The sequence below is a fragment of the Protopterus annectens genome, chromosome 1.part2 (genome assembly GCF_019279795.1).
Source record: "Protopterus annectens isolate FY-2018-M chromosome 1.part2, PAN1.0, whole genome shotgun sequence".
In the NCBI taxonomy this organism is placed as follows: domain Eukaryota; kingdom Metazoa; phylum Chordata; order Ceratodontiformes; family Protopteridae; genus Protopterus; species Protopterus annectens.
The window spans coordinates 917,886,795-917,909,558 of NC_056727.1; the positions used below are offsets into that span (position 1 = coordinate 917,886,795).

General features: G+C 40.2%; 1 protein-coding gene across 1 annotated transcript in view; it reads left to right on the forward strand.

Annotated features, from left to right (window-relative positions):
* The window catches only part of LIN9 (lin-9 DREAM MuvB core complex component), a 2,964,607-nt gene that overhangs the window by 2,878,146 nt on the left and 63,697 nt on the right, over positions 1–22,764 (forward strand). Inside the window, exon 14 of the mRNA XM_044059638.1 lies at positions 20,247–20,344. Within this exon, the coding sequence (XP_043915573.1) occupies positions 20,247–20,344 (98 nt within the window). The remainder of the gene's footprint in view (positions 1–20,246; positions 20,345–22,764) is intronic.

The following is a 22,764-nucleotide window of genomic DNA, read 5'->3' on the forward strand; positions in this document are numbered from 1 at the left end:
TCGAGCCTGTGTCCTCTGATGATTCTGGAAGACTCAGATATTACAGACCAGCCAGAGGCTCCTTTCTCCAATTTTGAGGACTCAGATGCTGAAGAATCCATTCCAGCTGCTTCTCCACCAGAAGAATTCTCCTTTGGGGAAACCTTACATGCCATGAGAGAACAATTCCAATGGCAGGAACAGGATTTTTCAGACTCCAGAAAAAGACTTAGGACTTTTCTGCACCTACCACAACACAGGCCCTTAGCTATACCTCCTGTCCTCTCTGTTGTGGACGATGCATTTAATGATGTTTGCACTGCACCAGATTCTTTACCTCCAGCACCTGCCAAACCAGATAGATTTTACAGGGTGCCAGACACTCATCATCACCTATACAAGGCCCCACTTGCAGACCCGAAACTATATCCCAGGGCCTAAGGCAGTAGCCTCGACCACAGCAAAAACCCTATTCCTTCTGAAAGGGAAGCCAGGTCTTTAGAGATGGGGCAAAAGGTTTACACCTCTGCTACTCTCTCAGCTAGAGCTTTAAACTGTCAGTTTCACATGATACAATACCAAGAGTTTATGCTTGATCAGTTAACTAAAAAGCTATCCTCTGATGGCTCTATAGATAAGAAAAATCTATTAGAAATGGTAAATAACATACAACAGGTTAATAACCATTCCTTAAAATGTGGCTATGATGCACTGGAGGCTTCATTTAGATCAGCCATGACTGGCACAGTGATAAGAAGACATGCATGGCTGAAGGAACAAGTTTTACCGGATCATGTTAAAGCTAAGTTATTAGATGCTCCTATGGATAAGACCAGTTTGTTTGGTACACCTGCCCAGCAGGTAATGAAGAAAATGGAAGAAAAGGCAAAATCTGTACAAACGGTTAAAGATTTCTTGCAGGTTCAGCCCCAAGGTTTAGCAGGAACTGGCCTGCCAAAATTGGTCCTTTCCTGACTCCACAAGATCCCAAAGGGGCAGGAATAGACGTTCCAGAGGCAGAAATCAATCCAGAGGGGTGCCTACAGAGGGCGACAGTGGCAAGGTAATAACAGAGCCACAGGCACAGCCACTGCCACTACAACAGGGCAATCACAGTGACTTGATTCTAACTCCGCCTACCAGGGAACAAATAGCAGCACCCTTAGGCGGAAAATTAACCTTATTTTCAAAGAACTGGCACTATATCACAAAAGACAAGTGGATTTTGCAAACCATAGACCAAGGTTACCAGTTCCACTTCCACACTCTACCAGTCAAAGGAGGAATGCCGCACCTACCTCCAAATCAAAAGACAGAAGCTCTACAGCAGATAATGCAATTAACAAAGATGAGAGCTGTGGAAAGAGTACCAATATCAGAACAAGGCAAAGGATTCTACTCCAGACTATTCCTAGTACCAAGAAAGGAAAAAAGTTGGAGACCTATTCTCGATCTGTCCACCTTAAACACATACATCATTGTCCCAAAATTCAAAATGCTGACCCTACAGCAACTTCTTCCCATGCTGGGCAAGGAGTGTTGGCTGGTAACTCTAGATCTCAAGGAGGCATACCTGCACGTCACCATTCGACCAATTTGCAGAAGATACCTCAGATTTCTTGCAGGATTAGAGCACTATCAATTCTCAGCATTGCCCTTTGGCTTATCTACTGCGCCCAGAGTATTCACAAAATGCCTGGCATCAGTAATCGCCCACTGCAGACTACAGGGAATCCAAATTTATCCATACCTGGACGACTGCCTGCTACAAGGGGACAACAAAAGCAAGCTGACAACAGATTTACAAAGGGTCATTTACTTGCTACAAGCACTGGGATACACAGTCAATTTGCAAAAGTCAAGGCTGATTCCATCCCAAACAAGGACATTCTTGGGTGCGGAATTGGACACAGTAAAACAAATGGCATTCCTAACTGCAGAAAAACAAAAAGATCTCCCTCTTTACTTCTTGGCACTAACAAACCACAGCAAGCTAACAGCAAGAAAAGTTCTGCAGGCCTTGGGCTTCATGGCATCATGCATAATCTTGGTTCCACATGCCAGACTGCATATGAGAAAACTACAGTGGTACCTAAAGAATTTATGGTCCCAACACAGGCACAGCCTAGAAGCAGAAATTCCACTAATTCCATGCCTAAAACAGGAGTTCCTATGGTGGGCTCAAGCATGCCAGTCAAACCCAGGCTTACCCTTTCACAAATATCAAGCAAGCCAAACCATCACAACAGGCGCCTCAGACCTAGGATGGGGGGCTCACATGCTGGACAAATGCGTGCAAGGATTGTGGACGCGGGACCAGCTTCACTTGCACATCAACCTAAAAGAAATGCTGGCAGTAAAACTGGCAATCCAAAAATTCAGACCATTTCTCAAAGAAGGCCATTTGATGATAAGGACAGACAACACCACAGTCATGTGGTACATCAACAAACAGGGAGGCACTCATTCATACCCCCTATGCAGAATGACTTTGGACCTTTGGAACCTGGCACTCAGCTACAACATCCAGTTACAGGCAATGTTTGTACCGGGAAAGGAGAACACTCTAGCAGACATGTTAAGCAGAACCACCTCGGATGCTCACGAATGGATGCTACACCCGGACATCTTCAAGACCATCACAAAGAAATGGGGAATGCCACAGATAGATCTATTCGCTTCCCTCTCAACCACCAGCTCAAAAATTCTGCACAAGGACATTCCATCCACTTGCATCGAAAGTGGATTCGCTCTCCTTCAGCTGGAAAGGCCTGACAGCATATGCATTCCCACCTCTTCCCTTGATACACAAGGTATTACTAAAAATCAAGGAGGAACGTCCAAGGATAATCCTGATAGCTCCAAACTGGCCAAGACAACACTGGTACCCATTGCTGAGGAGCATGTCTCGGGACAAAATGTGGTCAATACCCTGATGCCTTTGATGTTAACTCAGAACAACTACAGCATCATGCATCCAAACCTAAAAACGTTGCAACTGACTGCATGGCACATCACATAGCAGCAACTATTCCAGATCTCTCCCAAAGGGTTAAAGACATTATCCTTGAAGCCCGCAGACCTTCAACAAGAAGGAACTATGCAGGGAAATGGAAAAGGTTTGTCATTTGGAGTGCTGAAAGAGGGAAGGATGTGTCGAATATAGATATGGCTAACATTCTGGAGTACTTGGCAGAGCTTCTACATTCAGGCCTGTCCTATTCCTCCATCAAGATACATGCATCAGCTATTTCAGCAGAATACAGCTTTGATCCACCTGTCTTCTCGCATCCTCTACTCAGGCAGTTCCTCAGAGGGATCAAGAATGTAAAACCTCCTAGGAAACCACCACTGCCAGCTTGGGATTTGAACTTTGTGCTAGAAAAGTTGACACTCGCACCTTTGAACCAGCAGCAACAGCAGACCTACAGCATCTTTCATGGAAAACTGCTTTCCTACTGGCAATAACCTCAGCAAGGAGGGTTTCTGAACTTCAGGCCCTAATGGCAGTACAACCCTTCCTAATCTTCCACCAAGACAGAGTGTCCATGAGGACTAATCCTACATTTATGCCTAAGGTGGTATCCAGAGTGTCCTTAAACCAGGCAATCCACCTACCTACCTTCTTCCCCAACCCACAAAACAGAGGGGAAAGAACGCTGCATACCTTGGATGTACACAGACAGCTACGCTACTACCTGGACAGAACAAAAAGTAACAGAAAAACTGACCAGCTTTTGTAGCCTATGCAACAGGAAGGGAAGGAAAAGCAATTTCCAAGCAGACAATCTCCAAATGGATAGGAAATTGCATACGATTCTGTTACTCCTTCCATGGAAAACCAATTCCACAGAACATACGACCTCATTCTACAAGAGCAACAGCCACTACCACAGCCTTCTTACGAGGAGTGGCAACCAAGGACATTATTGAGGCGGCTACTTGGACCTCCGTGCATACATTTGCCAAGCATTATAATTTACCTCTGTATTCCAGATCCCGAGCAGGGTTTGCCACTGCTGTACTGCAAGGGATCCTAACCACACCATAATCTATTCTTCCTCCTCCCCTAGTTGGCTATGGTATTCTACCCAGTTGTTATGACTGCAGATGCATCCATGAAGGACATAGTACAGTTTTGTACCTACCATAAATGTAGATGTCCGAACTGGATAGCATCTGCAGTCAGGATTACCCTCCCTCCTTCCCCTCTGTGATACTCCTAGGGTATTTACCCTCCTAATAGCTAGCTGGTGGGGGGGGTCTCTTATGGTGTATTTGTTTGTATATATGTACATACATGCTTTTTTTTTGTGTTTGCCTTCTATCCTTTGGGAAACATTGGCATTTTTACCCAAAATTTAGCCTTCCAAGAGGGCACCTGGCATCTGGGGCAAGAAACACTGAAGAAAATGGCGTCGGCTGATGCTTTTATACCCGAAGACCAGCAGAGATGACGTCGGGTGAAGTGCGACATCAGCCGAAGCTGGACCCGGACTTTGGAATCCGGCCGACCGAAGGGCTGCCTGACGACAGGACAACCCAGTTGTTATGACTGCAGATGCTATCCAGTTCGGACATCTACATTTATGGTAGGTACAAAACTGTACTTTCCCACCACCCTCCCCTTGGATTGTATGGGACCAGTTCTAAAATTCCAAACTTGAATTTGGTGAAACCCTGGCAATATAAAGTCTGGTTATACAAAAAATTATTCATATTACCTTTAGAAACTGCATATATGTGTTCTTATAGTCTGGTCTTAAGCTTTTTCCATTTTTCCTACATAGTAACCACCACACATCTCACACATACAAATATAAACCAGTCCTTTTGTGTTGCAATTACCTCGTACTAACGTAACCTTATAACCTGTATCCTTCAAAATAATATTGTCTGTGTCTAAGACATGAGGACACTGCTTAGACAATATCACACTTGGTCATACCCTTTATTGTCAAGGTTAAAGGTTGACCTGGATGTTCAAAAAATTCTTCATTTTGTTTTTAAGACCAGAAAAAAAATTGAGTTCCCTACCAAGAATGTTCAAGATATCAGGGTTACCAGTACAAATAGTCCAGTTCTTAGAAATAATAATTCTAATGTCTTTCTCACCATTACCAAAAGGTATAATCGTACTACCAATATGATAACACATCATTCCATTTTTAATGGTGTCAACAGAATTTACATCACCTAATAGAGGTTTGTATTTCGTTCCCCAACCTGCCAAAACATCAGTCTTTATTGAATTATGTAAATCTAGGGGATAACCTCTGTTTATGAACATTTCACTAATGTTTTCCATTTCTAAGTTAAAATTAGTTACATCTGAACACATGTGGGCTGCTCTCACCAACTGGCCTTTAGAAATATTTATTTTAGTATACTTGAGGTGACAACTTTTAAAATAAAAAGTGTGAACTTATTGAAATAAGAGAATTCTTTTGGATTACTAAATTAAATTCCAATACCCCATCAGAGATTAACGAAAGTATTTCATTCTTAAGTAGTAAGTTGTATTATATTTTATTTAAATAGTTAATTTCTGATATGGTATATGTTTGTATTATTTAAGTAGCAGAATTGTTTATTTAAATGGCAGTAGTTTTTCATAATGCAGGGGTAACGTTCTTATAAGACATAGTTTTGACTTAATTGAATAACTGGTGGATACTTTTGTATAAAAGGGGTTTGTTGTTGACCATTTTGTTTGTTCTGATGAAGTCCCAGAATGTCTGAGGGACAAAAGTGCTTAACGAATTTCTATTGCTACAGTAAACGGTGTTGTTTTTTTTTAAGAGTCTTGGACTTGCTGTCACCTTTCGAGTATGGAGCATATGGTGTGAAGTCACTGTGGTGCTAATTTTCAGTTTATAATGGCCAGACATCAAGCTGACCTTGTCACAGTATCTGTATTGTAAGGAATACTGCAACAGTGAAGAGAAGAGCATCTACTGTTTTGGTAAGATCTTACACAACTGTACTTTCTAGCGGACTAGTTGAACAGAACTATCCTAACTCACGAGTGGTCTCTCAATCCAACAGTGGCAGCACTAATTTTCAGCCACTAGGACCAACCTTGCTGCAGTCTGTTCACCTCCTACCTCAACAACAAGTGCAGCAATTACTTTTCCCTGATCCCTTCATCGGGTCAATCACCAAGGGATGGTCTGGTCCACAACTGGTCTGCTGTATTCCTGTGTGCTTTTCCCTCATTATCCTTCATGAACAAATTCATTCAGAAAGCCAGACAGTGCAAGGACAAAGTAATCCTCATTGCCCCTTTTGGCCCTGACAAACATGGTTCCCCTTTCTTTGGCCTCTATAAGTTCACCCACCATAGGTAGGTACTAGGCTATCGGCCCTGGGGCCTATACAAGCCCAGCCAAAAAGGTACCCTGGCTTTTGCCACCCAAGAAAATTATTTTCCTGTGCCACTGTTGAGCAGAGCCACAGAGGTGATCCCTGGGGTAAATTTCCTATTTCCCATCCAATCATCAAGATTTTTCTTGAAGAGTGCTAATGAGGAGCTTTGTTTGATATAGATAGGTAGTTTATTCCAGAGTATGGGAAGTCTCTGGGACAGGATACTAGATCAATATACAGACCTTCTATCTCACCAATCCAGACTGCATCCACTGGATCAAACTATCATGAAGGTAACTGCTTGGTTCCTCCAACTGTGACTATAGCCAGAGATGTCAGACTTCCCAATAATGTTGTTGATATAATAACAGCTTCCCAGAAACATACTATGAAGAAGATTTATAACAGTAAGTAATAACATTTTTCTTTTTGGACAATAGCTAAAGGCTTTGATCCTTTCTCTGCTCCCATGCCATCAGTCTTAGAATTTTTAGCTGAACTCTTTCGATAGTGATCTAGCTATTCTACCATCAAAGTTCAGATGGCAGCAACATCCACTTTTCATGCTGGACAAAGTTATTCTTCTATGGCCTCCTCAAAAAATCTCAAAAGCCTTTCTTAGAAGAACCTTTCTGCTGCATTCCCCATTAGAGATCCAGTACTTCCACTTGACATTACTGTTGTGTTCCAGGCCACAACTCAATCTCCCATTGAACCTATGATAGGTATCAAATATTTGAGTTGGAAGACAATTTTCTTAGTTGCTATCACCTCCGCAAGGTGGATTTCAGAATTACAGGCACTCTCATTTAAGCTTCTGTACTTGGTTTTCCATATGGATGGGATTCTCTCTGAATCAAATTAATAAAGATCTCCCATTTTTCGGGTGTAGAAAATTAATGAAATAAAAATTGCAACCAAAACAAAAAATCAAGGTCTGTTACAGATTTATATAAATTCACAGAAGAAAATAAACAATCATGCTGTGACAATTGAGCTAAATGATAATATACTGTTTGATCCTAATGCAATAACAAATGAGTTTAATAGACATTTTATAACAACAGTAAGAGAATGGAAAAGAGATTTTGAAAATCTGCCTAAGTAAGATGTACAGCAGCATATATGTTTTGTGTTACCATTAGGCACTGTTGCAAGAGTATTAAACAATTACAACATAAAACATAAGTTGGACCAGTCAAAATTCTTGCCATACTATTAAAAAATAATGAATGAAACTAAGACACAGTTAACAAGAATATCTAATTCTATGCTAAAAATCCTGTACTGTACCAAACTCATGGAAGACCTCTACCATTACACCTATACATAATATAAAAGGAAAAATTACAAACTTGAATAATTGTAGACCAGTTAGCTTGATGTGTATTTTAGGAAAGTGTTTTGAAAAAAGTGTGTTTATTAGAACTAATGGAGAATAACAGAATAAAAAACAATTTGTATGATAATACAACATGGCTTTACTAAAGGAAGATCCATGTTTGCTAAATCTCCTAGAGATTTAATGACAAGATTACTTCAATTTTGCACCAAGGGATGATAGTAGTAGTCATATTTAGATCGGGCTAAGGCATTTGACATTCTTCCTCATGAAATAATGTATCCAACATTAGTCAGAGATGATTATAACCTTTATTTAGTAAATTGGATGACTGAGTGGTTGTCAGAATGTAGACTGTAACACTACAAGGACAGATTTCTGATCCACTGTATGTAAATGAGGGAGTCCCACAGGATTCAATTTTTAGTCCCTTATTATTTAATATAGTCTTTGTAACCATTCCAGCAAGTAATAAATTTTGATGAACAAGTATGCAGACAGTTGCAAGCTTGAATTTACTGTTAGAAGTGCAAATGACTTTAGTGACATTAACAGCAAAACGGACTGAGAAATCTGGTATTAAGTTCAGCATGAGTAAATGTAAATGTATTAAAACAACCATTAATATTACAAGGTGTTCCATTAGAAGATTTACATTAATATAAGAATTTGGAAATAATAAAATCTTACAGGTCTTTTTCAAACCATGTTAATCGGATAGTATCTAAAGTAATGAGACAATTTAGGACTATTTATGAAAAATATATTTTTCAGACAAAAGTATATAAATGAAATTTATTAAACATATATAAGACCCATTCTTAAATGTAATAAAGCTTTTTGCAGTTATACCAAAGACAATTAACCACATTAGAAACTGTTTAGAGAAAATTTGCAAAGTAAATGCTAATGCTAAAAAATTGTAATTGTAAAGAAAAATGCCAGTAGTTAAAACTTTTGACAGTTTATTACCTCTGTTTTAGTGGAAAGTTAATATTGTTGTTGTGTCTTTAGGCTTTTCCCGGTTAGGGGTCGCCACAGCGGAACTCTGGTCCGCTAATGATTGGCAGTAGATTTTTACTTGCCGAGTTGCCGGCCCTGGCGCACAACCTTCAACGAAGGAACGCCCGTTCACACACGTCTCCACACAGAAGACGCTCTAGCTGAGAATCGAACAGGACGTCTTACTGTGAGGCGACAACACTACCGCAGCACCACCACCGCAGTCTTAGTGGAAAGTTAATACTGGTATGTAATGCTTATAGAAATTAAATGCAATAGGCAACATTAAATCTAGGAATAAATGATAATACTAAAATTTACAAATATACAAATTGTATGTTTAAAGCAAAAAGATTTAAGACAATCACAAAAGATTCATATATAGTATAAGAAGTACCTGTATTATTAAACAAATTACCACTGCATATAAGGAAGTCTGTAACATTGTTTGTCTTTAAGAATTCATTAGATGAATGGGGTGAGTCCTGTTGGTTTATGATCCGTATTTGAGGAATCAACATTCCTAGATATCCTTAGAGCCAGAATGCTGTAATTAGAACTTAACGTATCTGTCAATTTCTCCCTCTCTCTCTCTCTCTGTCCTTCTGATCCACCTGCAATTGCACTAGTCTTAAATGTAAATGTTCATCATTCACACTGCCCCAGTGGCATATTGGTTCTGTGCCTGTACAAACTCCTATCTGACAGTGGTCCAGAGCTCAGAATCCCCTCCTCTGACTCTCTGTTGTAGGGGATTGACTAATCCCCTCCCATCAGGAGACACCTAACCCCTGTCATGGAAAGTCAGTTATTCAGTCTTTAGTGCCAGCTGACTCACACAGTTGAATTTCCTCAGCAGCCTGTATCGGTGGACTGCAACATCTAGACTCCGATAAGATGCCTTTCTCTTTAGAAACTTCTCTTCCTTTCTATTATTATGTACTTTTTTTTAAAAAAATAATGTGCGTGTTACCTTTTTATTTTAATACACTTGCTGTTTACTACTGCTGTTGATTGTCTGAGAATTCTAATGTATTGTGTTGTTACTATTTTTAACACTGCTTTTAAGCAGTTAAGGTGCTTTTCTAAAGTATTACATTTCTTGTACTGGGAAAATTAAGCTGTCCTTCCTTATCACTGTTGCAGTATTCTTTATACTTGGAATATCATACCGAGGATGGTCTAACATCAGACCAGCATACCAAAGCCTTTGGCGTTCTGTGTCAGATGTATGTCCTTTGGGCAAGGTGTAAGGTAGGTATTTGATGCGTACTTGTCAACCTGAAATCATAAAAAGTCTGAACAAAGTCACAAAAAAATACATACAAATCTGCATGCTGATTAACATAAAATCTGCATACATAATTATGTAACCCTGCCCACTCTAGTGGAATTGTGGGATACCAACTTTTAAAAGCAAAATGAACAGACAAAATATTACACACAAAATAAACAGAATAGCGTGTTGTTTAAATTAATATTTGAACTTGTATCAAACTTTGAACTTGTGCAAACTGCAAAACTAAAATACAATTTTCTTTTATAAAAATAAAATTAACTGCTTCAGCCTTCTACAGCCAGAAAATAAATGAGCTGGATTTAAACAGAGGAAATCAGCAGACAGGTAGATTTACAGACTGAGCGCTTTTTGGCAAGTGCAATCAATGCTTTCAAAGCAGAGAAGTGTAGCAATTAATTGAATTCAAATAACTGTAATAATATATGGATTTAGCTAACACTAGGAATACACTCAATATAATTTCTACAAAGGTCATCATTATGAAACAATATTTTCTATGGAAAATATTTAAGCAGTCTATTGCAGAACTGTCCGTACAAAACATTACCTTTGAAACAATTACATTTAGGCTCCTGAACTAACATTGCCTTTAGTTGTTTTTTTAAAAATGATCATCTCTAATAAAGTGCCTGTTGCCCTTGAAGAATAAATTCCCTGTGTTATATTAAAAAATGATAAACTAGTAGTATTGCAATAGGGAATAGATGGCAAACTGATAACATGTTCATAGTTACTAGATATCTCCGCCAAAGAGGACATTCTCAGGACTGCGTCATCCATCCCCTTTAAAAGTAAAACACAGTACAATATCAGCAATCCATCTACATATTGTGGGAGTACAACCCACAGCCTTCTGCATCAAAAGCAAGTATACTACCTGTTGTGCTACTAACAACACAAACAGATTTGGCATAAGCAGCACTAAACTTCTCACCCCTAAAGAACTATGCAGCACAAGAAATCTGGAAAAAAGCCAAAATTTATTTCAGGGGCAAAGGTCCTAAAATGTTTTGTGTTACCATGCATTTCCTGAAAGACAGGCAGACTAAAACTTAGTTGGCTATCATTATTTAGTGAATTCAGTTCTCACTGGTTTGCCAGAAAACCACAAATTTTAAGAGGAACATACCAAAAGCATGAGCCAAACAGTCCAGACAGTTGAGAACTTAACTCCTTGAATTACAAGTGGTGGAATGGGTAGGGAATTTAGGCTCTTGTTTCTTGTACTTAAGGTACAGGTCTTGAGTCTGGGTAACCCTAACTATCAATTATACCTAACTGGGGTATTTTATACACACACACACACACACACACACACACACACACACACACACACACTCCTAATGAATCAGTGCAGCACTTCCAATAAAATGAATCAATGCAGCAAAACTACTAGCTATGAGACATAAGCCCCCCACCACTCTTGCCTTACCTGAGAAGACTTGTGGAGTGGTAAAGTTAAAAAAAATTAAGCAGTAACAAATGGCTTGGCTCGGCAGCTGAATTCTGACTTCATCGCTCCTGCATGTGATGACATCAGGAACACATTCGTCCAAAAAAAGCCCCCGGGAAATTTGGAAGGGCCACTCGGGAATTCATGGTACCCCAATATTTTGCCCTCAAAACCGACATTTACCAAGAAATTCGGTATAGTTGAGTGGTATGATGTGATGTACAGACCCTAATCCTCAGAACTTCTTTGCCAGCAGTCCAAATGCTGCTTCTGAATTCAGTCAGTATGCCATTCACCGTGCTGGTTCATCTACCAAGCCTTCTAAAGATAAGTGCCCTGTTGGGTTTTTTCCTCTTTGTAGTTTGTTTTCCTGTCATCCAGGAATAGGAATTGTGTGTGTGGGAGGCAGGCAGATTCCTCACAATGTCAGACAGGAGAAGTGCCTTTTTTGTTTAGGTGCTACATACTACCATAATAATCGGGTCACTAAACGCTTAGGTAAGCAAACGGTGATTAATCGACCCCATGTAAGCGAAAGCTTACAAAACCGAACTGTCAGAACAGCGTTTTTTTTTCATGGGGAAAAAAATCGCTGTTCAACAAAAAAAAAAAAAAGAATGAAAGAAAGAAAATACTTTAAAATATGACATTAAGTGCGGGGTTTCCCTCCCCATACCCCCCCCTACTTAAATATACCAACTCCAAGACCGCACTACAGTGCCAAAAATGGCAAACTACTGAAGCGGCCAAGCAAATTCTTTCCCAGGGAAAGAATTTGCTTACATGCTGCTTCGATATTTTGCCGTTTGTGTTTTCAGTTTGACCAAGACGCATTCAGAAACATGCGTCTTCGGTCTGCTGATAGGAACCCATAATTAATGTGATATCTGCCAAACATTTGTCCCTAAAACACTCAGCAGCTGTTTGTATTCCCTTTCTGTTTATCTAGAAAACCAGTGTCTGAAGGTATTGACCAAAGGAACCATAGCTAAATCTGCTGCAACCCAAAGTTCAGCCCCCCTTAAGAAAAAAGCTAAAAATGCACATACTGAATCTGCTGCTGTACAACCTCCACTGGATGTCTTTCTCAGGTTGGATGAAGAACCCGAGAACTGTCTGGCGCTAATGCTATTTCCCTCTGCATTGATCCAGTTGGAGACTGACATGGAGCTCCCTACTCGGATGTCCACTGAGGCTGTGCATATGTCTGGTACAGCTATAGAGGGGGAACTGCAGCTGATTATATCTGAAGGGTCAATAGGGATTCTCCAAATTTTAGTTAAGAAAGAGGTGCCTGTTACCCTCATTTAATCCAGACAGGGGTTTGTGCCTCCTAGATTTGTCAAGGAAGATGGTCCTTTAAAAAAGAAACAGAAAAACAAATGTGGCTGTTGTGGCTAAGGATCCTCACAAAGAATGTCTGGACTTTACTCAGGGGCCATTTAATGCCCTTTTAATGCCAAAACCCTCTCCGGTATTGTCTGTCCCTGCTGCTCCCTGGTCATCCAGTACATCTAAGAAACCTAGGGATTCTGATTCTGCTGATGAGGAGTTGGACTCTGGTGAAGAATCTTTAGCATTTTCATCAGAAATACACACTTCTTTGGCTTTGGTGTCTGATAAAGAAGATTCTATGTCCCCTGATTCTCCTTTTGATGAATTATCCTTTGAGGATAAAATGGTCCATATTATGAAACACTTTCAGCGCATACCTCTCAACTTTCCAGATTTTCATAGAATGTCCATATTTTTGGTCTGTTCCTCATAAAATTTGTGTTTTTCTAGATTTTTGTACCAAATCATTAAGGATTGAATTCACTAAGTAATGACAAGCATTTGAATTTCAGACTTCATTATCCTTCAGAAAGGATAAGGCGTCTATATCACGTTATCGAAATCTTACTACATCGAATCACTAAAGGTTGACCTCTAGTGATCGATATAGTAAAACATCGAATAACGTTTAAAAATAAAAAAACAAACAATAAAAACTAACTAGCGTAGGAAGGGGGGCAAGCCCCCCTGCACCCCCCCACTTAAATATTCCAACTCCGAGACCGCACTACTTTGAGGTAAATGGAAATCTTCCCCTACGGAGATTTCTGTTTACCTGCACGATGTTCTGTGCTTTCGATGTTGTGGTGCCGACAATATCAGCTTCAATATTGTCGGCTTTTGACATCGTGAAGTAGCCCCAGCATAAAACTTTTTATTCTAGCAACTTTCAAAGTTTATAACAGCAGTATTTAAAATCTGTCTCTATTTTTGGGGCTTTGTTCCTCCATTATTTTTGGGTCTATCCAGATTCTTTGTGCTAAGAGGTTGAGAACTATGTTTCAGTGGGATTGTTCCCAAGTGTCGGATGTTCAATATGAACTTTGCAAATAAACTCCCCGAGATCATCCGCAGTCCCTCCTGTTTTAACTGCCCTGTTGGATACATTTACAACTACTTTTCAGGCTCATGCTTCTCAACCTCCAGCCCCTACGAAGACTGGGGATTATAAATACTTGTATAAACGTCCTTCATCTGATCCTGCTACTGTTTTCATGTCCACATGTAAGCCATCCAGACTGCTTTCCTCTTCCAAGTTTCTGCCTAGGACAGTCACGCTATAAGGAGATATCGGCGGGAAAAATGTGTATACATCTGCTGCTTTAGCCTTTAGGGACTGTAATTATCAGACCCTCATGACTAGATATGTACTGGCTCTTCTCTTCCAGCTTGGGGGGGGTTGACTGACATAACTGATTTGGACAGTAAGACACTCTCTCTCTTCTGAGTTCTGCCTCTCAGGTAACTTGGCATTCTATTAAATGCAGCTGATGCCTCCTCTAGGGCAGCTGCATTTGGGTCTGTCTTCAGGAAACATTTCTGGTTGCGCCTGCTGCTTTACCTGAGGACGTTAAAGCCAAACTTTTAGAGTCTCCCTTAGATGACCAGAATCTTTTTGGCACTGTTGATGCAGAATTGTTTAAAACTTTGCAGGATAAGGGCAAGGTAATGCATGACCTGAAACCAGTTTTTGTTTTTCCTATATCCAAGTTCCAGGGGAACTATCCTTCAAAATCTTTTTTTATTTCTGTAGGCAGCCTCGACAACCTGATAGAAGTAAGAGGGCTTCTAAGCAGATTTTCCCATATAAACCCACTCAGAGTTCTAGAGACTAAAAACAGTCTTTTCTGGATAAATCTACTTCTGTCTGAAATCCGGCCTCCCTTCAGACTCTGAGAGATTCCACTGTCCCTCAGGCTAACCCATTCCTTCCCTGTTTGACAACAGATTTCCACAAGCACCTGTGTTCTATCCAGCATCCAACACAGGTTATTTTTTGGCTTGAAATTCTTTTCTCCATTTTCTGGCTATCCTCAACCTCCTGCTTGCAAGCTGCCTCATTTTCCTCTAGTTCTGTGGGGTCTGGGGGAGCAGGTAACCATACAACTTGTTGTCTTGTCACTAAAAGGGAGCAGGTATTTATTCCAGAATGTTTCTGGTTCCCAGGAAGGGGGGGGTAGTGGTGACCCACTCCAGACCTGTCCTATCTCAACACCTTTATCAGGGTTCCTTCCTTCAGGATGTTTTCTCTTCAGACACCCTTCTTTTACTTCCCCAGGCTTTTCTGTTGTCCCTGGATTTGAAGGACACTTACCTCTGTATTCCTAGTTGCCCCCTCTTCAGGAAATATTTGTTTCTCTGTTTCTTTCTCTCATTATCAGTCCTGTGCTTTTCCTTTTGATCTTTTCTACAGCTTTAAGGGTATTTATCAAACATTTGGTCCCTGTGGTAGCTTTCTGCAGACTTCAGGGAATTCATATATTCCTTTATCTGGACAACCTTCGTATTCAAGCTTCCTCTCAGCAGCTCCTGTTTTAGAATCAACTCCTCAATGTGCTTCTTCTGCGCAGTATAGGATTTCACCCTCAGTGTCAAAAAGTCTGAGTTGACTACTTCTCAGGACCAAGTGTTTTGGGGTTGCAGGATTCAGACCAACCCTGTGTTTGCTTCTCTCCTGCCTCCCGATGTCCTCTATTTATTTCCTCTATCTTTCTTTTCCAATTGTTCCTGCAAGGGAATTTTTCCGAGCTCTGGGATTCATGGCTTTCACTTTTCCAATTATTTCTTTTGTCATACTCCCCTTGAGGAAATTTCAGTGGTATCTCTAGACTGGCTCCAGAACTGTCACCTTCTGAAGTTTCCAATCCCTCTTTCACCCTATCTCAAACTCAAACTCATGCTGGTGATTTCAGCAGATTTCCCTAAATCCAGGTCTGTCTTTCCAGGTTCCTCTTCTTACTCAAGAGCTGTACGTTGATGCTTCTGACTGAGGTTTGGGAACTTCCTCCAACAACCTGAAAGTTCAGGGTCTTTAGTCCTAGCAACACATCAGTATCAAAGAGATGAGGGCTCTAATCCTAAGTCTTCAGGCCTTTCACTCCCTTTGGGCTCCAGGTAAGCTAAAGGTTTTTCAGCAAGCTGGGGGTCGCGTTACAAAGTCTTATTATTTGCAGGCTAGCCCTTCAATCTTATGAATTTGCAACCTGCCATCCCTTGTTTTTTCAGGTAGTTTACATCCCTTCGGCACACAGTCTAGTGGCAGGCTCTCTGAGCAGGTTAAGAGCATAAAGTTATGAATGGATCCTTCCCAGAAAGGTGTTTCTGGACATCGTCCATCAGTGGGGTACTCAAGTAGATTTTTTTGCCTCCCATCAGAGCAGACAAATTACTTGGTTCTGTTCCAGAGTTCCAAGTTCACTGGCTTGGAAAGTAGGTGCCATAGCTTTTTCTTGGAAGGGGATGTTCCTGTGTGACTGTCTGCCTCTACCTCTTCCTGTACTTCCCAGTCATTTGGTACAGACCTACAATCTTGGTGGTGACTCCTTTTTGGCCCAGACAGCACTTGTCCCTTTTTCTCTTTCACCTGGCCAGGGGCAGTCATCACAAGCTATCTCACAGGATGGATCTTCTCACATAAGGCAAATGATCTCTCTTTCACCCTCACTTGTCCACACTTCAACTGACACTGTGGGTGATAGGGCTTTGACTCCTTTCAGGCACCAATTTTCTGAGCATGTGTTTTAGGTTTTGCAGGAGGCCAGAAAGCCCACTACTTGAAAATCCTATTATGCTAAATGGAAGAGATATTCTGTTTGCTTCTCAAGCATGACTGGGACCCTTTTTCTGTGGGGATTCCTGTAGTACATTTCTTTTTTGTGTGAATTGCTTAATACTGCTTTTTGCATATTCTTCTGTTAAAGCTCATTTTTCAGTCATTTCTGCTTGTGTGCTTTGAGTTTACCTTTGGCTTCTAGTTTTGAAGTTGAACAATTCCTAAAAGGTCTCCTTCAGATCAGCCCCCCAAGAAAGCCTATTCCTCCTTCTTGGGACCTTAATTTTGTTCTTGAAAAGTTGATTCCATCCCCTTTTGAGCCTGCCTTTTCTTCTTCTTCCTTGCAGCATTGTACTTGGAAGACTGTATTGTTGGGGTGTCTTACTTCTGCCAAGAAAATTTCTGAACTCCAAGCCATAATGGCCATTCCTCCTTTTTGGTTTTTCACAATGATAGTGTGTCTGTTTGTAGTAATCTTTTATGCCCAAGATGGTTAATGATTTGTCCCTGAATCAGACTATTCATCATACCTCCTTTTTTTTCTGCACACACTACGAGTGAGAAGGTACTACACACTTTGGATTTACATAGACCAATCAGATAATACTTATATAAGACAAAATGCATCAGAAAGTCTCTGCAACATTTTGTTTCCTTTTATGTCAGGAAATTGGGTCTGGCAGTGTCTAAGTAAACCATCTCCTCCTGGATCTCAAAGGCCATTTCTTTTTGTTATTCTTTTCATGGCAAGGAGCTTTCTTCTCTTTGTGTTCATTCAGCCAGAACAGTAACTGCCTCTTGTGCTTTTCAAGGGGGTCTGAATACTACATCAGTCTTGAAAGATGCTACCACTCATTCCATGTCTTCAAAAGGAATTTCTGTGGTGGGCTCAAGCATGCCAAAGAAACAAAGGTCTCCCTTTCTGCATACCCCAAGCAAATCAAATCATCACAACAGACGCCTCGGACTACGCCTGGGGGGTGCACATGAAAGATCAATGCATTTAGGGAAAATGGTCCCAAAAAGGGAAGCCACCTACACATCAACCAAAAGGAAATGCTAGCAGTGCAAAATGCTATTATGGCCTTCAAAGACCTACTGCATCCAGGCCAGCTATTGATAAGGACAGACAACACCACAGTGATGTGGTACATAAACAAACAGGGGGGAACTCATTCATACCCCCTGTGCAGACTAGCCATGACCCTTTGGAACACACCTCTGGAATTGCAAGTCCAACTTCAGGCACAATTCCTGCCAGGGAAGGAAAACACACTGGCAGACAGCCTAAGCAGAAATATGACAGATCCACACGAATGGAAGTTGCATCCTCAAGTTTTGGCAAAGATAACTCGGGCATGGGGACAGCCAGACATAGATCTCTTTGCTACCCACAGAAATTACCAACTGAAAAAAATTTGCTCAAGGACCTATCATCCGCAGGCCTGGAAAGTGGACGCACTTTCCTTCAATTGGACAACATTGACAGTCTATGCCTTTCCGCCTCTCCCTCTGCTGCCCAAAGTTCTACTAAAAGCTAGAGCAGAGAGGCCGAAAATGATTCTCATTGCTCCAGACTGGCCAAGACAACATTGGTATCCACTCCTGAAGAGCCTGACGCATTCCCCACCATGGATCCTACCTCTAGTGCCTCTTCTGTTGTCCCAGCACAACTTCAAAACTATTCACAGCCAGCTCAAAACCCTAAATCTAGCCGCATGGAGAATCCCTTGATTTCACAACAGACCCTCCTCTCCAAGGAGGTGCAGGATGTCATCTTGGAGGCCAGAAGACCTTCTACTAGAAAAGCCTACTCCGCCAAATGGAAGTGGTTTTGTGCCTGGAATCAGAAAAAGGGCCAGAATCCTTGGGTAATAAATATACCTCAAATATTACAGTACCTAGCTGAGATGTTAAACAGTGGACTTTCCTTCTCCTCCATCAAAATCCATGCTTCAGCCATTTCTGCACAATACAACACAGATCCTCCTTTATTCTCTCATCCTCTCTTAAGACAGTTCCTCAGAGGGGCTAAGAATATAAAACCCCCAAGGAAACCACCAGTCCCTGCTTGGGACCTCAACTTCATATTGGAAAAACTGACCCTTCCTCCATTTGAGCCAGCTGCTTCAACAGAACTACAATATTTGTCATGGAAAACAGCCTTCCTTCTGGCTATCACCTCAGCATGCAGGGTTTCGGAACTACAGGCCCTCATGGCTGTGCAACCTTTCATCATTTTCCATCAGGACAGAGTTTCTTTATGAACCAACCCTACCTTTATGCCAAAGGTAGTATCCAGTGTAGCCTTGAATCAGACTATCCACTTACCTACCTTTTACCCTAACCCACAAAACAAAGGGGAAAGACTACTGCATTCCTTGGACATTCACAGACAACTACGTTATTACTTGGACAGGACAAAGCCATTCAGGAAATCCGAGCAACTCTTTGTGTCCTATGCTACAGGTGCTCAAGGAAAGGCCATCTCCAAACAGACAATCTCAAAATGGATAGCCCACTGCATACGCTTTTGTTACTCATTTCATGGAAAAGCTGTGCCATCTAGCATCAGGTCCCATTCCACAAGGGCCACAGCTACCTCTACAGCTTTCCTCAGGGGGGTTCCTACCAAGGACATTTTGGAAGCAGCCACTTGGAGTTCAGTGCACACTTTCTCCAAACACTATCACCTTCCACTTTACTCAAAATCTAGAGCGGGATTTGCCACAGCTGTCTTGCAGGGCATCCTTGCTTCTCCTAGCTCCACTTAGTGCCTGCCACCCCTACTTAGCTTTGGGATTCTACCCATCTGTTATGACTGCAGCTGTATGCACGATGAACATAGTACAGTTTTGTACCTACCATAAATGTAGATGTTCGAGTGCTCATACAGCTGCAGTCCAGGTTTCCCCCCCTCCGTCCCCTCTTAGGACAGGCCTTATGACAAACACCTTCTCATACAACCTACTTGGGGTATTCTTTTATGGTGTATTTGCTTGCAACTACTGTTTTTTGATTATTCTATATTGCATGATTACATAAGTTTGTTTTGCCTTCCTTCTGGGGGCACCTGACATCTGGGGCAAGAAAAACTGAAGAAGATTGCTTCGGCTGGCTCTTTTATACCCCTGCCGCACTGACGTCAGGGAAGAAGCGACGACAACCGACACCGGACCTAGACTTTGGAATTCGGCCGACCGAGGACCCGCCTGACAGCAGGATAACCCATCTGTTATGACTGCAGCTGTATGAGCACTCGAACATCTACTTTTATGGTAGGTACAAAACTGTACTTTTTTGTTTTATAATTGGACATGCTGTAAGACCTTGTTTTCTGTAATCCCGTAGTTCCAAGATCCAGAAAATGTGTATGCTGTTTAACAGATACACAAACATCCTCTGCATATAGATTCATTGTTGCAATAAAATAAAATAAAAAAATAAGAAAATTAATTTCTTCACATATGGTGTGTGAGCAGCATATGAAAAGTTGTTTGCATATGGCTTGTACAATGTCTCATAGCTTTTGTCTTAAAGATGAAATGAAAAGTCTTATTAAGAATTGTTCTTGATATATTCTGCGTATTTTATTTTGTCATTTCATCCACCGAGCTATGTTGCAGATGCTCAGCATATATATTTTTTAGTATCAGACCATATATTTAAAGTGGCACGTTTTCTTTTTTTTCAGTGCCTAGCTGAAGGAGGAGACTTGAACTCTTTTGAATTTAAATCACTAACAGATTCATTGAATGACATCAAGAGTACAATTGATGCTTCCAATATAAGGTGGGTATTAAAAATAGTATAAGATGTAGATGAAACTATATGAAATTAATATATACTGTTGATATTCTTCTTACAGAATTCTGAAAGTGGAAAACTGAATTTTGAATGATTGAAAAGTAAAAGCTTAAAGCACAGTAGAGTCAAACACTAAAAGGTTGAAACTGAAGTGATTATAATTATTAAACAGCACTACTATTGCTACTACCACAGCAAAACAAAATTAATGTAGACTGTGGGCTTCCTGTACTCCCAAGTGTTGAGGTTTGCCAGATGCATCTTCCTTTTTTATTCTCAGTCTGAAGTTGCAAAACCAGAAAAATATATTTGTAATTGGTTGTGGTGGTGTGGGGAAAGTCGGGGTTCTTTTATTCTGAGGTTGTGTAATCTCAGAAGAAGTATAATTAAGTAGGGGTTTGTGAGGGTAAAGTCTCCAACACTGGGGGCTTGCTTCCCTGCATCAACTTGGTCTTATTGTAGTGCTGTTCAGAAATAATGTTTTTCAGTCATTTTAATTTTGAACTTCAGTTTGTTTGTTTTATTTATTTATTTTTTTGTGGTTCCAGGCTTTCGTTGCCATCATTCACAAGAATTATCATTCTACTAAATAGTCTGAGGTAAAACCCAGTGTAGTAAATACACCAGTCTATCATGTTTTCTTCCATTCTGTCCTTTTGCAGAGTAAGGTAATAAAATCCATTTATTATCCTGGTTAGTACAATTTTGGTTTCATTACATCTAAAACAGGATTAGTTAAATTAATGCCAGTCATTTTAAGACTAGTTCTTGGCTGAATGCCAGTGTATTTTTGTCTCATCAGTGGGCATTGCATCTACTAATCAGAGCCCAAAAAAAATGTCCGTCCCATAATTTTTGTGAGAATAATGACCAGAAGCTGTCTTGGCGGTAACATTTTGCCAGCCTCAGAGCAATAAACAGTCCTGAAAACTGTACTGTTTATTCAGAGCTGTTGTGCTACCTCAGAATGGATGTATTTAAATTATTCACCCCTTCTCCAAAACATATTGCACTACTGTTATAAGAGTAGAAGTATTTGAAGTGCATTATCAAATGTCAGTAGAAATTTTCATCAGGCAGATAAAATTCTCCTTTGGCAAGTCATATGAACTTGTATTAGACAAGTTATTTATAAGTACATGCTAGTCGGGTTGGTACAGAGGTCTGCAGGATTTAATATTTTTGCAGTCACACACATTTCAGGCCTGTATTTGCATATTTTAATTTGAAAGTGTGGTGGATTTCATTTAAAATTCTCTAAAATAGTTGCTTAAGGTATAAGTGCATGTGAAATGGGACACATCACTGGAGATAGCATTTTTCTGTAGTATTACGTTTTTGATATGATTCATGATAGATAGCATCCATTACATTAACAGTGTGCCTTCAGTTAGTCTTTGTTTTCTTCAGATTGGTATGCCTGAAAATAGCATTTTTTTTTGCGATATAGTATTGTATGCTGGTACATTTTGAATGTACCTCTAACTATGGTTTTCATGTTGATTTAATTTTTTCAAATTTGACTATTTTTAAGGCTTTGCCGCCAACCCTGAATATTTTGGAGCATTTTGGTCTCTGTATGCAAAGATAGATCCAAAAGGGTTTTGCATATTCTAGTGAAATTATTAGGGCTTTTTTTCAAGATGTTTAGCTATCAAATATTTTTAGATTTTGCTTCTAATGGAATTTTAATAAAAAATATTCATTGTGTTGGCTTGCACAAGTGCAGCACAGTGTCTCAGTAATGAGAGTGTTTTTTATGTGAATACCATACACATTTAATATATGTTCCAACAAGCCACAGTGAGTAGGAATTGCTTTGAACTTTATTCTGTAGCAGACACCCTCAGCTAGGCATTTGACAGCATATTTAGCTATTACTTACATTATCAGTATATGCCAATAAACCGGTAGGCTGATGTATTGCTTAAATACTTGGTCTGTGGTGCTGCCCTTTCTTCAAGTTAGCAACCTTGGAAATGCATATGAAGATATGAGCCATGCTGGAACATTTTAAAATATTTGTTGACATTAAGAAAACATTTTTTCTCACTGTTTTTTCCTTTGTCTAGAAAGTTCAGCTGTAAAAGCGTTCAGTGGCTAATAAGAATTAGGTAGTAAAATAGTTACATATTCTTACAGTATGACAATGTTTCTGTAGTGAAACAAATAAACTGCAAAGCAATTTTTTTCTAGCTGAGTTTGGATAAATTTAGTTTCCCTTGTTTGCTGGTGTTTCTGCATGACTTTGTCAGCAAGTACAGGCTACAGCAGGGTATACAGAGTGGTGACAACATTCTTTGCAAGTAACTAGGGCCTATTACAAGCTGATAGTGGAAGGAAAAAAATTAAATTAATGATCTCTTTGGTTAAATTAAATCAGTACTACTTCTGTAGGTATTTGA